The following is a 15,887-nucleotide window of genomic DNA, read 5'->3' on the forward strand; positions in this document are numbered from 1 at the left end:
CAGGTCTGGGACCCTGGCACTTTCAAAGGATGGTTTGAATAAAGAGGGATAAAAATTTGACACAAAGTCCAGTTATAAAACAAGCTGTTAAAATATGTGATGAAGTAGAAAACCACCAGAAAGAGACAGGAATGGAAACTTCCATTAAAGCAGACACACTGAAAAGTGTTGGGTTTTTGCATGTAGTTAGTTTTTTTTGTATTCTCCATCATCCATCTTTTCTCCAAGGATCAATTCTCCAAAACAAGCTCAAGAATTTCCTTTCTTCCCACTTCACACAGTTATTGGCCTCCACCCCTGTGTTTTCTGGGAGGACTTGATAAAGACTAATCTGAGTCTAAGAGACGTGCAAGCTGATGTTCTTATTTGCATGCAGGAATGTGAACAGATGTTTACATAGTAGTGTTAAGTAGGACAGCTGTTTGGGAGTCATTTATGTATTCCATTTAAAATCAAAGCTTTATGGTTAAAACTTTTACTCACAGTGTGGAAAAGAAGCCTAAATTCAGACAAATGCATTTCTTCCTGTGCTAGAGGGTGGCTTCCTTTATACACATCAGTGTTCTGTATCTCTGCATTTACAGCATCATACAGATACCTCTTACCTAAATCTCTGGGCAAATGCACCTTACCGTGGCCAGTTGCCTGTGGGTGGAAGAAAATACATGGCACAACATCAACATTACTAAATGCTATTTGACTGAGGGAAGAAAAAAAACACTTAGTGAGGGGAGGGAAGTTGTCACTTTTCTTTGCAGGAGATTGCTTATTGCTGATTGTTTCTGCAGTCTGTTCTCTAATGAACCATGCATCAGGCTAATATTTGCCTTTGCATTTGTTCTGCTCTTCAGATGGGAGAAAATCCTTAAGTGTGTTACAACCATAAATATGTAACTTGTATTTATTAATTTCTTAACATAAATCTGCCTAGAAAAACTTCCATTATGGAGGTGTATATTTGCATGCAGCATATGTATAGAGAAAAGAGGTTGGAGGGAGGGGCTCTCATATATTTTTAAAATAAATTTGCCCCTCAGGGGTTTATGTTTTGAATATGAGGCTCGGGTTTGATCTTGTCCATGACTTCATTCTACCTGATGCCTGTGTCCCTGGGGCTCCATGTCCAGAAAAGAATGCAGGCAAATGGTGTAGGCAGTTAAATGGAAGTAATTGAGCCCTGTTTTTGCATGAGTTTGGAGAACTCTAATGACATGTATTAATGTATACCTGTCAAAATCCTACACGAGTGTGAGAGAAAAACTTACCTGCCTCAGTTGTATTATTTCCACCCAAACACCACTATCTGATAGAGCTGCCTGCATCTCTTCAAGCCAGTAGGTGACAGGATTTGTAGTAAGTTATACAGGGCTAGAGGAAAGTACACTCAATTAAGGAGCCTTACTGCTGGAAGGAAAGGTGGTGATGATGGATGTGACGATCTTACGGACTTTTGATTCACAGCCTTGCTGCAGCCCACAGAAAGGTTTGTCTCACCAGCTGTGATGAAAGGCCTATGGTAGAGAGTTATTTTATATGTAAAGATCTTGATTCTCACTTTGTGATGCTTGTAGATTGACAGAATGGCTTCAGGGCTGGTTCTTTCTCTCGTCCTTAAATACAGGAGACACATAGGCCTGTTCAGCTTTGGGAAAGAGAGGAAGGACTAGGGCTTCTCATGGTTGCATGGTTGTCATTCTTCTGCAGTCTCTGACCATTCCAGTATTCACTGCAGTGCTAAAGTACAGCTCAGTTCTTCCTTCAGCTCCAGGAGCAGAAAACTCTCTTCAGCTGCATAATGATCTCTGTTAGTGACAGTAGAGCTACAGAGCAGAGCTGAGCAGTTCATATTCTATCCACTACGGTCTGTGCTGGAATGTAAATACACACCCATGTTTGTTATAACTGTATAGAGAGATATACAGGAACCTGAGACCAATTAAACAGCAAAAAATAGAAGATCTATTTGAAAGATGTAAACTTGTTGCTAACAGGGTGAAGAAAAAAGCTGCAAATTGGTTAAGCAATTCCACAGAGAAGACAGATTGTTGTCATCCTGACCTTTAAAGCTGGTCAGGATATATCAACAGAAGCATCTTCTGAGTACAGAGTTTTATGATTTTTTTTCATTTACATTCTCTTGTTTTTCTCTTTACATGCTGGCTTGGAGCCAGTTCATTTCATGGTCTTGCCTGTACATATGTTCTGCTACAGCTGCATTTTTCCAAAGTGCCCAATCTCACAGCACTCCAGCCTTCCTTAGGATGACAAATGGTGCCCCTGCTGCTCTGACCAACAGAACTGTAATTGCAGCCTGAGACAGGGACAGCTGAACTAACGCCATGCTGCAGTTTGGTTATTATCCTTAAGCTGAAATCTGACTGCATGTGTTTATCGTAGCTGAATTTCTGATTCCACCACTTAAGACATTAACTGCTAACATTAATTGTAACATTGAGGAAAGCAGAATTGCTCTGCAGTTGAAAGTAGTGTCAAATCAGCAGTTATTTATTTACCATTGCATGCTCTTCCCAGGGACTTTACTGCTTTTTTCACCATTAAAAAACAAACAAAAAACCAAACAAACAAAAAATCCAAACCAAAGCAAAAGAAACAAAAGCCCCACACTTAGGGCTTTTTATTTACAATTGCATGGGGAGAGGCACTGGACTTCCCTCTCACCCAAGATGCTCATTTACCCAAGTAGTATTAAAGGAAACTTAAGATGAGGAACTTGAGATGTGATCTCATTTTCTAAAGGTGTCTTTCTAAAACAGAAACACCATCCCAATAATATCTCAGAGTGCTACTATCAGTTTTATGAAAATCCTCTAATTTATTTAATTAGGGATTGCAGCTTCAAAGGGATTAGCAATATGTTATTATCTCTTCTAAATTATGTTCTGTTAAGACCGTTTTTCTATTTTTACTCCAGTTCAGATATTCAGCGTATTTACTGATGATATTTTCTGATTTCTTTAAGATCAATCTGAGCCATGAAATTCAGTAGTTATTATCAGCCACTTACAGGAACCAGTCGATGGTTGTATTCCAAAAAGGCACACTGTGGAAATTACATTGTCCTAATGACTTTCTGATCAGTTCACCCCACGTAAATAGATGTGATTCTCTAACTGTCAGTTTTGCTGTATTAACCTGGGAGCTGAAGGACAAGGTGTGTTCTCGTTGCTTCATGAATCAATAGTGCTAATAAAGATTCTCTATACCTGAATCTAGATTTTATTATTCCTAGAAGCTGCCATTGCAAGTGCAATGGGAACAAAATTAATCTGTCTTTTGTGGAGGCTTGTCAAATCTGAAGACAGTCCATTTGAGCTACTAGTGACTGTGTTGGTGCAATGTGAGCAGGGGTAAAAAAAACTAATAATAAGGATCCTTTTCTCATTATTAATGCTGGTAGTTAAAACTGCATATACAGGAAACAGTTCTGTTGAGTACAGTAATTCCATTTTTACTCAGACACTTTTCAAAATAAAGGAGGGCAGAAGAACTGTTATTAGTGTATGTAGTTTCTCCCAAAGGACCAAGCAAAGATTGCTTTCCACAGCATGTTTTTCTGTAACTCATCCTGTCTCCTATTAAATGTCCCAAATGTCCCCATTTTATCTATTTTCTTTTTCCAGTTTATCAAGTTGCATTTCATTGTGGGCATAGTCCAGCCAACTGTCCATGATTTCTAGCAAGAATTGGATTAATCCTTGTATTAATTCAACTCAGCTTCACTCCAGCTGGCTTGTGTTCATGAACGAGCAACCTGCTCTGAGTTATACCCTGAACTTCAGACCACCATTAGGTCAAGCTGAGCCCTGAGGTTCTTTGGGCTTTCTTGCTGAAGGCTGAGGCTGGTAGGCAGGTGAGAGCACCTGAGCCTGGGAGCTGTGCAGAGCTGGGGACTCCATTGTTGCACCACGTGGAGTGCATGAGGTGCAAAGTGCTGCAGTTAAGGTTGTCCCTCTGTTACTCTTCATCCATGCCCTATCCCAAGGGTTTGAGCTGTCACGATGGATAATTCAAGAGTAAATGGATCAAATATGTAACTAATTTTTCTTTTTTACCCTCTGTAAAAATAGATCCTTCAGGCCTATATATCGTTTGCTGCATACCTGCAGATGGTGCTTTGCCTGACCCAGTAACAGCCACAGTTTTTCTAAGGAATTCTTACGTCCTGAATCTGTTTCAGAACAATTAGAAGCAGCAGGCTGGACTAAGCTGTCTCCAGAGATCTTCTCCAGTCTCAACTGTTCTGTGTTCCTGTGAACAGCCTGATGCTCAGTGAGTGCAAGTCAGCATGGCTACCTTGATTTCACTGGAGCTGGATGCTTCTATACTGGTTGCTGAATCAGTCCTTTATTATTCCTGGAAAATAATAGTAAATGAATGAGAGACAAAGTGTTTCTTCCTGGAGGTCTTTCCTGGGACAGTTACTTATAAAGTAGCTCTACTGTTCTGTAAAAGTTTTCTCACTTCAACATTTCCATGAATAATAGTTGAATACTAAGTTTTCTTGTGGTGAAATGATTGGTTTATGGTTTGATGCACCATTCATAGTCATTGATGCTTCAACTATTCCCCTCTGTCCTCTGCAATCTTATTTCTAGGCTCTGAAAGTGCTTTCATCTATGAAAACTTAAATAGCATTTAAGAACAAAAACTGCTGTGATAAACTACTACTCTCACCTTGCAGTATTTTATAAGGTGCATTTGTTCAGCGCTCTCTCTTTTCCCTGTGGTCCTTTCACATCCATTATAAAATGCTTTAAAAAAAAAGCTCTGAAGAGCATATGATGTGTCTAAACCTATAAACTCACTCATCTCTTCCATGCTTTCCTCCATTCCACGTGGGCACCTCAACCAGTTAGCCCATAAGATAACATGGATAAGACTTCAGTAGGACACAGAGAGAGTGGGCTGTGTCACTCTCTGACTACAGGGTGGCTGCAAATGTCACTCCTGTTGTCTGCCTCAGGTCCTAGAGAGCCACTGAGGAGTGTTGGTCTGCTGCAGGTGCAGAGAAACCCAAAATCACATGTGATCATTCAGTGTTCCATAGCACTTTCCCAAGAACTGGAATTATGTAATCTGGTTTATCTTCTCTTTATGAATCTATTAATTCAGCACTTGCTACTATTTATTCTCACTAACCATTTTTATACTTCTGCAGAAGAACTGATTAAGAATGAGAGACCATTTCCTGGGCACTGTATTGAGCCACCTCACGAGGTGGTGTTCCTCTGGAAATGGGTAGGGGATACTCATAATGAGGATGGGAATAAACACGTAAGAGCTGGTTGAGCAGTGTGAGGGCAGGAAATGATGGGTACATCTTATTGCCATTATTCCTACTGGCTGTACCTATGACTTAGGGGAAAAAGTCCAGACATCTGCAGAGCAGGAGCTGCTCCTCTGGCCCAGGCAGGGTTGTGTTGGAGCCCACTGTGGCTTAACCATGGTCGTTATTCACTTGCAATTGAATCCAGGGCACTGATGGGTTTCTGGTCCCAGTAGAGAGTAAGGATGTGGCAGGGCATGCATCAATGTCATAGCCTTATCTGTTAAGGCAGTGTCAGGCTTGTTTATCTGAATTTACCTGGAGGATTTAGGCTAAACAGAGAAAATGGGAAAAGGGGAATGAGGAAGAGGAAAAGGAGTTGAAAGCAAGAGGGACAGTTTTGAAGTGAAGGTGAGCTGGAATGCAGAAAATAAAGGAAATGAGATCAATTTTTTGTTCCAGCAGGGTAGGATATGCAGTTGATCTTCAGCAAAACAGCTGAGGATTCAAAGCTGCCATTTCCTGTTTTGTCATGTGTCCTTAAAAGCCGTAATCTTCTTTGAGTTGTTTGTTATTGCTTTTCCTTCCCAACCTGCATGCCTTCAGCTGTTCACATAGTTTCTGTTGTTGGCTGGAGTCCCACTTGCATCTTTCAGGAATTTGTCACTTGGCCAGAAATTTATTGAGAAAACAACCCAGCCTGGCCTAGCAGAGGAGAATGCAAGTACTCATAATATTTTCAGCCTTCTCAGGCCTTCAACAGGGACATTCATGAGGCATAAAATTTTAGTTTGGATGTTGGTTTAATGTTCCTCAGGATCTAAAAGTGTTTGGGTTTGAAATCCTTATGCTCATCCTCAAATCTGTCTCTCGAAGGTTTGATGATGATTTTGCTTTTGCTGAGACACAGCTACTCCAGCAGAAACAGCTACTTAAGAGGGAGAGTGGTTTCTCTGCTTAAGAGAAGCAGAAAAATGCTACCACGTGGGGTTTTTTTTGTTTTGGGTTTTTTTTAAGCAATTACTTCAGCCTGGGACTCTGTGAAAGCAGTGCACCTTGGCAGCAAAGCTGTAGAACAAGAAACAATCAGCAAAGTACTGCCTTTTTTCCCCTTTTCCTAACCACACTTAACACAGTAATTTTAGAATGAGGAGCAAACTTTGTGGTCTTGCGTGTTGGGTAGTTCCACTGGCATTAGCAGGACTACTTCACTTTTGGATAGCTGACTTGAGTAATGACAGATCCTGACCAGAAATTTTAATCAAATTCAGTGAGATTCTTAGTGATGCTGGCTAGCACAGTTGGTACTCAATACAAAGAGTGACTGTCTTGCTGCAGTGTTTGACCACCTGTGATTTCCAACGCAACCATGTTTCTCACTCTGAAAATTAGGGCAGTGGTATGTGGGTTACAGTTTCAAGAAAGAGAAAGGACTATAAAAACTGGTACAATTGCCATGGGGAAGGTTTTAGGTCAAGGAAGGAAGTATTATATAATGATTATGGCTGTACTGGAAAAAGATGAGACAGGCATAACACAGGTGTGCATCCACATGGAAGCAGAGTAGTGTGGTAAGAAACCAACTGGGCGGCTTGGTGGCTCACTGAGTAAATAATGTTCAAAGGAACCATGTCATCGGGAATTCTCATTTTTTCCTGGTCCATATTACATTACTTTTTTCCAAGGTAACCCAATCCTGACTTAAAAGCAGGGTGTTTGTGAGGTGCAGAGAGCCTGCCATCTCAGGGGGTAGGTATTGCTTCCACAGGGTGGGGGCAGAGCCACGAGACCCTTGCCGAGGGTTTTAAACCAAAGGCAACATTTCCACTGTTAAATCTCAGCATCCACTTCAAAGAACGGGCAGCACGTTGTGGTTAATGCAGCACAGCCTGAGCTCACCCCACTTTGTGTTATCAGTTTATTTTCCCAGTGGTGGGAGCTGTTGTTTAAACCGAAGCACATTCTGAGTCATTAGTACCGCGGACTTCTTCACTGAACAAATAGCTTCTAAGAAGGTATTAATTATGTGTTTTCAACTAAGAGTGGAATATTTCTCCAATTTGTCCTCTTTTTTTTTTTTTTCCCAGAGTTATTTTAAATACTTTTTATTTGATTTATCAAAACTGTAATTTTTTTTCCCTGTTGAAAGGCCGAATGGGAAGAATTTGGTTTTATGTTAATTTAATGTTAAAAATTCCAATATAAGAGGCTATAAAAGTGTTGTGATGGGAAAAAAATCAAGCATGGGCAAGCAAAATCTTGGTAAACCCTTGCAAAAACTATTGAGTCAGTTTTCCCTTCTCACTCTCCTACTGCTTTCTCCATTTATTCAACAGCCTTTTTAAAAATGATTATCTGAGATGATAATTTGTACTCTGGATTAGCCTCTGAATTCAGTTATTCAGTTTGAAATTGCCTCATAAGTGTGTGTATATTACAGACATATGTATGAAAAAAACCTGCTAACTGCTTGTTTCACATATTGTTCAATGTATCAGATGAGCCATTTGCAGGATTTGATATTGTTGAGGTGGCTAGTGCAAACAGATATTTTATAGTTTTGAGTCAGCTTTCAAAGAATTGGCTTTGATTGCTCTATGCAATTCTACAATCAGTATTTTCCTAATTTTCACTACTTCTTGACGTATGAATCTTTCCTTTTAAGAGAAAAAAGCATAGATGTAAATTATTTACACTTGCATTAGTAAAATTTATAGATGTAAGATTTTACAAATTCAGTTCCGCTTAACTTGGTTTGAATTTAGGGGAAAAAAATGAATGTGAAGATTGCCAAGAGAATGTTGTTTGAATACAGCATGCTTTCAGTGTTTCAACAGACAAATGCAAATAAATTGACCTGATGTGGTGGTGGAAAAGACCTTTAACTGACCTGTTTCAATAGCTTGGGTACCCCAAAAACCTTGACTCTCTTAGGAGTATGTAAGTACTGTGCCAGACTTTAGGTTAATACAGCACAAGAGTTTAACACGGGATCCAATTTATCTTACTATGTTTCCATAATTAGATTTTTGTTTGTTGCCATAGCAAGAATAAACTTGACAAATCATGCAGGCAAATCTTGGCAAATATTTTAAATATAATACTTTAAAAAATGCATGGCTTTGTTTTAACTCACGCTGTATAAACATAAAGACTTTCTCAGTACTAAGACTTTCTGCCTCTATAAAGGCAAACTGAGTCCACAGAAGTTGCTTGGAATTTATACACACAGTGATATGCATATAATGTGTATAAATGCTGTTGGAAAGTGCTGCTTCTGCCTCTCCTTCAGCTTCTGAGTGCCTATGCAAATAATTTTTGAAAAAATGTCATTTAAAACATGAGCAAGCCTAAACCTTTGAAAATAACCTGTATTGCTACAAATGTCAATGCCTCCTAATACGGAAAATGAGAGAACTGTCAGTATGAGGGAGATTTAAGAAGACAGCTATTTTTTTTTGAGCGGGTAGAAGGACACCAAATACATGTTCAACCATTTTTGTCCCTAGAAGAGGCAGATATGCAGTGCAGGTGAATTTGATCTCAATCTGTGTCTCCCAAGGATCACAGGAAACTGATTCCACGTGTCTTTTATCTCTTCATAGTCCTCAGCCTCTGTGCTGGTGAAGCGTGCAGTCAGGGCCAGCCTTGCTGCTGCTGAGGCAGATTCCATACAGGCAGCTACCAATGAACAGCTGAAATGAGCACAGTGGTGGAGCAGATATGGGAAATCTGCTGGAGAACTGACAGCAGAGAGCAGCCTGACCCTCCCTGCCTTGCTGGATGGAAGCAGACTGAGTTCTTGTCCATATATTGCAGTATTGTATATGTCAGGATTTCCAGAGCCTTACTTGGCTTTTTGGATGGACACACCCAGCTGTTGAATAGGCCAATAGAGAATCCACAGAAGATGATATCTCTTATTCTTTCTTTTCAGAAGATCTGTGACAGCCATACCTTCTGCAGTCTGTGCCTGACAGCATAAAGGAGTACTTGGTTTGATATAAAATTTGGTCTGCCTGCTCAGTTCTTTTATATTGTTTTATAATTCATTGTAATTATAATATTTTATTATTTTGTAGTATTATATTATGCTTACGTTATATTTATTATAATACTATATTAAATTATGGTAAAAAACAGTGGTGTAAACACCACAGCTGTTTGTAGAGGCTTCCAGACAGCACTGTCACCCTGTTCTCTGACGGAAATAAAACAAAAAATTTGCCTTTTTTGAAGATTTTGTTATCAAAATTGAAACCTTCCAAAGGCAGCTTAAGCAGTGCAGAAGGAAATCACTGGAAAGAAAGTGGTCACTGTTCGGTTATTGGTGAATTTATTCACTTGGGACTTGTTTGTTTTGCTTGGTTTGGGATATTTTTTCACGCATGTTCTCCTTCAAAACCATAGCACAGAGTTCAAAGACAACCTTAAAAAACTTTTCTTACAGGGGATTTTTTTTCCCTTATAAATAGAAAAAAATAGATGGAAAAGAATACTTTTAGTTGTGCAGTAGGCTTTTGACAACCTTTTTTACTGAACAATGCATTGCTAGGAACAGTGCAAGAATGAAGAATTAATAGCACTTCTTATTAATGGACTTTTTAGCTTAGAAATATTAAAGTAGAACTCTACTGACTTATGTTACCATAAGGTTATGGGGTCATTTTAAATCCTTGCTTAATGTCATTGATTTGGTCTGTGGCTTCACCACAGAAGGGAAATTAATTCATTTTGAGGTGGTGGAGAATTGATAATGCTTTGAAAAAACTGTAAACACCATGATTACAAAAGTGAAGATACTGCAACAAATCTACAGACTTAGAAGAAAGGATCTTAATCAACACAAGCTGGCCAAACTCAATCTCAGTGCAAGACATCCTCCAGCTCTTCCAAGGTATAATGGTGTAAACTTTCTGGAAAGAACTCAGATTGATTGGCATTGTTTGTGAACTATTACTTTACTTCAACATTACAGGTATATGACATACAATATAAGTTTCAGAATTCCTAAACTCTGCAGGTGTTGATGAAGTACTATAGATTTCTAAGAGCTTTGCTGAAAAGCTCTGATTTCTCATGTATTAAAAACTAAGCATGTGGAAAAGAGTTTTGAAGAATCAGGGTATAATTTTCCCTAATACTACAATTGATTTCTAGGGGACTAGTTAGTGAGAAAAACCAACTCATCTTGAGTAAAGGGTGGCGGAACGCTGCCTAATAAATAGAATTTTGAAAAAGATGCTGGTTTTTTATAGCCTGTTCCCTTGATAGTCTAAGATTGTTCCTTATAATGTTGAATGCTCTATTTTTTAGCACTGTATTTAATTTAGTTGTAAATTACTCAAACTGTGGTGCTTCTACCACTTCCCAATCTATACCATAAATCTGAATGTGCATGTGTTTGCTTGGTATTGCTCAATAAAACAAACAACAACAGATCTGAAAAAGACATCAGAAAATTACTTATTCGTAGTACACGTGAAGGATTGCTTATTTCACTGTTATGTTTAAGTACATAATGACTTCTGCCAAAGGAAACTGACACAGATTGTATTTGATTAATGAATACCATTATTTGCTGTTGGCCTGAAAAATTTATCTTTATCTAAATATTTTTTTTTCCAGAATGGGCACTTTTAAAATTAGATTAAGCACTTCTGTATAATATCTATTTCTACTCCTAGACAAATCACCCTTTTATTCAATTAACATTAGTATTCCAAGCTTTACTGAGTAATTTACCAATAATACAGTATAGAATTGTTTCACTGGCTGCAGCAATCAACTTCTGCAAGAAAATCAGCTGAATAGAAAAGAAAGAAAGTATAAATTTGATGACAATAATATGAGGCCTAAAATGAATGTGTAAATTTTTGAGAGATGAATCCTTAGATGTACTTGGATTGTGTTTTTCTAATGAGTACCTTTGGGTATTGGTCAAATTCGTCATGTCTTAATTGTTGGTATCGTGAGAATGGAGTTGCTCTTCCTATTTTTATTTTCCTTTTTTCATGAATTTACAGTTCAGCAGTCTAAGCTTAGAAGAAAAATAAACATGAATTAATTTTGCCAAGTGATTCTAAAACTCATTTTAATTAGTCCCTCACACTCTACAGTTAACCTTGATTGCATTTCATAATTTAGGTTTTCTTCCCTTGTATAATGAGAAATACTCCCTACTAATAATGTTAGTAAAGCAGAAGAGTAAATTGATGCATCTTTCTACATTAGCCATGCAGGTTATTTTTCCAAGCTCCTTTGATCAAAAAGTCTTGCTATGTCAATTTTGTTAAATTTTGCCATCTACCTGTATGTATAACTGATTACATTTCTTGATTTAAGGATTAAGGAGTCAATGAAAAAGTTACCTGAGCTGGAAGACAAAGTCAGTCTTAGAAAATGTTAATCTGTGAATCTCATTACATCAGATTCTGCTTACTCCATCTGACTATTAATACTTAATGCTTGATGCATGATGGATTCTGAAATTTGAACAAAAAACTGTCTCAGTTTATATAAATACATAGATCTTAAAGCTCCTGTAGATAGAAAATAGCTTCACAGAGATAAATTGATTCCCAAGCAGGGAAATATTTTTTCCCACTTGTGCCCTACCTGTTTTAATATCTCATGGAGCTTCGCATTTGCAAATTCCACCCATGGAGAACACATTAAAATTCCTAGTCTTGCTCCCTGAGAAACCGATAGAAATTTTGGTCTTAGTTTTGTGAGGAACTGTGTTAAGTTCATAGTAATAGATCAGTTAGTGTGTTATTTCTGTAGATTTTTGTTCTTTATGTCTGACTCTTAAGTCAGAAATCCTGATCAAGGGCTAGAGGCTCCTGCAAAGCTAGTTGACGCTACAACAGGTCCTTGTCCAATCCTGTGTGGTACAGTACAGTGTGAGTCATGGCAGGAGAACTGTTTTCAGTCTCCTTCAGTGGTCAGATCTGCCCCCCAGTGTCACACAAAAACCCCTGGACACAGCTGGTGCAGACAGTGATGTTGAGCCATTCCAAAGTCTCTGCAGCTGAAAGGTGCCGAGGTTCTCGTGAGTAACTGGCACATGAGCCCGAAGTGAAACAGTTGCTCCTCAAACCAAATGAGATTACAACAGAACTGTTGCTTTCTCAACATGTATTCCATAAAATGGAACTTGGGGCAAAGTCTGTGGTTTGTTACTTTGCAGTTTGCATCTTGTCTTTCAGTATTGTCTAACATGTCCACCTCCATTCTCTTTTTCATTCTCAGGAGAATCCAATTTGCTTATCAAGTTCTCTTTCTCTCTCTTTTTCTCTTTTCTCTTCCCCCCCCCCCCCTTTTTCCCTTTCATCCAGATGGAATGCCATTTGCTTGGTGGGTTGGCCGTGCCAATGAAAAGCATCTTTACTGGGGAGGATCTCTTCCGGGCATTCAACAGTGTGCATGTGGATTGGAAGAAAGTTGTCTGGATATGAGATATTTTTGCAACTGTGATGCAGATAGAGAAGAATGGTAATAATTTTAACGTGTGTATAGCAGTGTCTGTGTGAAGAGCTGGGGGCAGGAAGCAGGGCAAGAAGGCTTAAATATTTCCTGTTTCATAGTTCAGGATGCTTGAATGGCTTGAGTATAATCTGATAAGAATGAAAATGAAGCTAGAATTTGGACTTTCACCTTAAATTTCTTTTTTGAGCCGAAGACATCTGGTTGAAGTAGGTTGCTGGGATGGGTGGTCTTCAAAAAAATCTTTCTTGTTGAATGCCACATCCAGTAATTTTATTTGTTTAAAAGTTTTGGTTGATTCAACTGGAGCATTGCATGAATAAAGGCTCCAGGAGCTTGGTTCATAGGTGTACATTGGAGCAGAAAATTGAGGCCTAGACAGCAAAATTCAGATACAGCTAAACAAGAAATATGTACTGCTAAAAAGTCTCCTATTCTTCTTATGAAACAGTATAATGTGCCTTAACTTACTTTTGCATTGGATCTCAAGCTTTTTAAGGTCAATGGGAAGAGTCGTTTGGCTTCTGTAGGCTTTGATTCAGTCTCCATAGGAAATTCTGGAGTCACAGGATGAATATTTAAAGCCTTCCTTGGGTTCTGACCTTTGTTGTGCTCTGATGCTGCATGAATTTGGGAAGGCCACCTCACAATCTTCTGTCCTTCTCTGCACTCTCGGAGACGCTCCAGCCACCAAGAGCTAGTTGGTGAACTTTCCAATTGTGTTTGAGGGGACTGAAATTTCAGATGAGTGTTGTTGGAAGTACAGTTTGAAACACTGAACATGCATGTGAAAATTCTGCTCACTCACTCTCCCTTCTAGACCACTCAGTGATAGGATCTGCTGCCCTTTATCTGAAAAAAAGATATTTTAACCTCCAGTAGTTCAGAATTTATGAATAATGGAAGCAGACAAGAAATGTCTTGCTGTCATAGGCTGCTGTGTTTGAAACACTGAATTAGCCCTGTGAAACCTTCACTTAAAATGAGTAGAAAGTAATGGTAAGGAGTCTTAAGAACATTAAAAAAAAAAAAATCAGAAATTACTTGTCACTGTAAGTGTTGGACTTTTTGGTTGCTTGATTTCTAGACAGTGTGATTATTTGCTTGGACCCTTTATATCCCTGGGGTCACTATTCACTTTCAAAAATTATAGCTGTAAGGGGATTTCTTCAGGAAGATGTTTATGTAAATATTGGCTTATGAATGTGATTTGTATGGAATAGCCTGGCTGTGCATGTTAATCTATCTTTTCTTTAATGTTTGGTTATCAGATGCGCTTTTGACGAGGTTTGCACATGAGCATCAGGAGCATCTGGTTTTACTGGTGCTTGGCTCTTTTCATAATTCCCATTCCATTTTTCACTGCTCAAGCAGAGCAGGTTGTTATGCTGGCTGACACTGGGGTTGCAGTCTTAGACTGCAGGGCACTGCAGCACTAGGTCGTACAAAAGCAATGCAAGGTGAAAGCTAAATGCAGCTTTATAATATTTCAGCCAAGTCTCCTCAGGAAATGAGACCTAAACAAGTTATTCTGTGGGTGTTTATGTCCGTTTTCCCACACACACCCCCAATGATTTTGAACAAGTAGACACATTTAAAACATCTTGGACAGAGAAGGAGAAGTCTCAAAAGTATTACAAATTACACATTCTATGAAAATTTATGCCAGGCTGAGGGGAAAAAGCCAATTAAAGCCCACAAGAAGGAAGTTAAGGAAGCATACACTTCTATTAGATTTTGGAAAACCCTCATGGGAGAAAGATGTTGGAAATCATGCATCATTAGCTTGGCAGCTCAGAGAGCTACTTGTTTCTCCTAATTTCATGATAATAACAGAATATGCGTACAAGTTACCTCCACTAAACTGCCTACTGTTTGTTGGTTTGGGGATTCAGTTGCTTTGGTTTTTAATCCATGAGAAATTTTTACTTTGGTAGTATTTTAAAGTTGAGTTTGCCTTTATAAAAGCTAGAAAAACCCTGACCTTTATGAAGAGTTTCTAAACATAAGGAATTTCATGTCTCTTGAAGATTGCTTTTGTGTTTCCCTGCTAGAACACTGACCCCTGATATATAACGAGCATTCGAATCTGAAAACTGCTAAGATCTGAACTGTGACTTCAACCTGCTATACGTTATAGTGGAAGGAGCAAGACAGCAGTAGATGCATTTATTTGCCTCAGCATGAAATAAAATGGGTGCTGCAGAGTTGAAAACCAGAAAATAATTTTTGCTCCTTTTAGCTAAATCATGCTGCTCCAAGGTAGGAACTATCCAGAATAGCTGAAGCATCCTCCTGAGGAAGAGACAGTCCTAGGATTCTGCTTTGATTTGCTTTCCTTAGACTAAATCTTGGGTGCAGAAGAAGCTACTAATTTCTCAGAGCAGCAAAAGAAATGATAAACAATGGAAAGTAGACCTAACAAAGTCCTGTGCCAGGTGTTTGGCAGCACACAATATGCACCTCTAGGCATGCTGACTTTTAAATGATATCTGAGCATACAGCTGAGCCAGCTGCTATTTTTGGGCTCTTACTTGACATCAAGTTAGTCCCCCTGGCCAGATGAACAGGGATGTATAATTAAGCATTCTAGATGGGGAGGGCTTTTGTATTTTTCACCTTTGTTTTTATGAAAGCATTGTACTGATAAGTATCTTTTTCCATATGGATCCTTATCGTGCTTCCAAGCTACACAGTATGATGATAGCGAAATGTGTCACTGCAGAATAATGGAGAATCTTCCTGGTATTTTCGGGAGAATGGGAGATCTCTGAAGAGGAAGCAGAGGCACCTGCTACTGCACCCTTTTTGTTGACCCAAGCAAGAGATCTGAAAAGGTGTAAGACATGCTTTGGCTGCCTGCTGCCAAAAAAAAGAGAAAGATTTCTGACTGCTGAAAGCACTTGCTAGTGGGTGGGAACATTCATAAAAATCCAGTGGCTTCAAGCTGACGCTAAGCCTCGTTCAGAAAATGTTTTATTTTTCTTTCTTTCCCTTCCCCCACACTGACAATAGTTAAATGTTGGGACAAGTTATATATAGATGAGATATATTAGTGATTGTCTTTCAAAATATATACCCTGTTTCAAACAAAAACATATTCTTGATTGGG

At 38.8% G+C, this 15,887-nt stretch overlaps 1 protein-coding gene across 1 annotated transcript in view; it reads left to right on the forward strand.

The window, feature by feature from the left end:
- Positions 1-15,887, forward strand: part of CNTNAP5 (contactin associated protein like 5) — a 272,802-nt gene that overhangs the window by 206,384 nt on the left and 50,531 nt on the right. The window contains exon 14 of the mRNA XM_017740228.1: positions 12,628-12,784. Within this exon, the coding sequence (XP_017595717.1) occupies positions 12,628-12,784 (157 nt within the window). The remainder of the gene's footprint in view (positions 1-12,627; positions 12,785-15,887) is intronic.

This window comes from Corvus brachyrhynchos, unplaced genomic scaffold, assembly GCF_000691975.1.
Source record: "Corvus brachyrhynchos isolate BGI_N302 unplaced genomic scaffold, ASM69197v1 scaffold126, whole genome shotgun sequence".
NCBI classification, from domain to species: Eukaryota; Metazoa; Chordata; class Aves; order Passeriformes; family Corvidae; genus Corvus; species Corvus brachyrhynchos.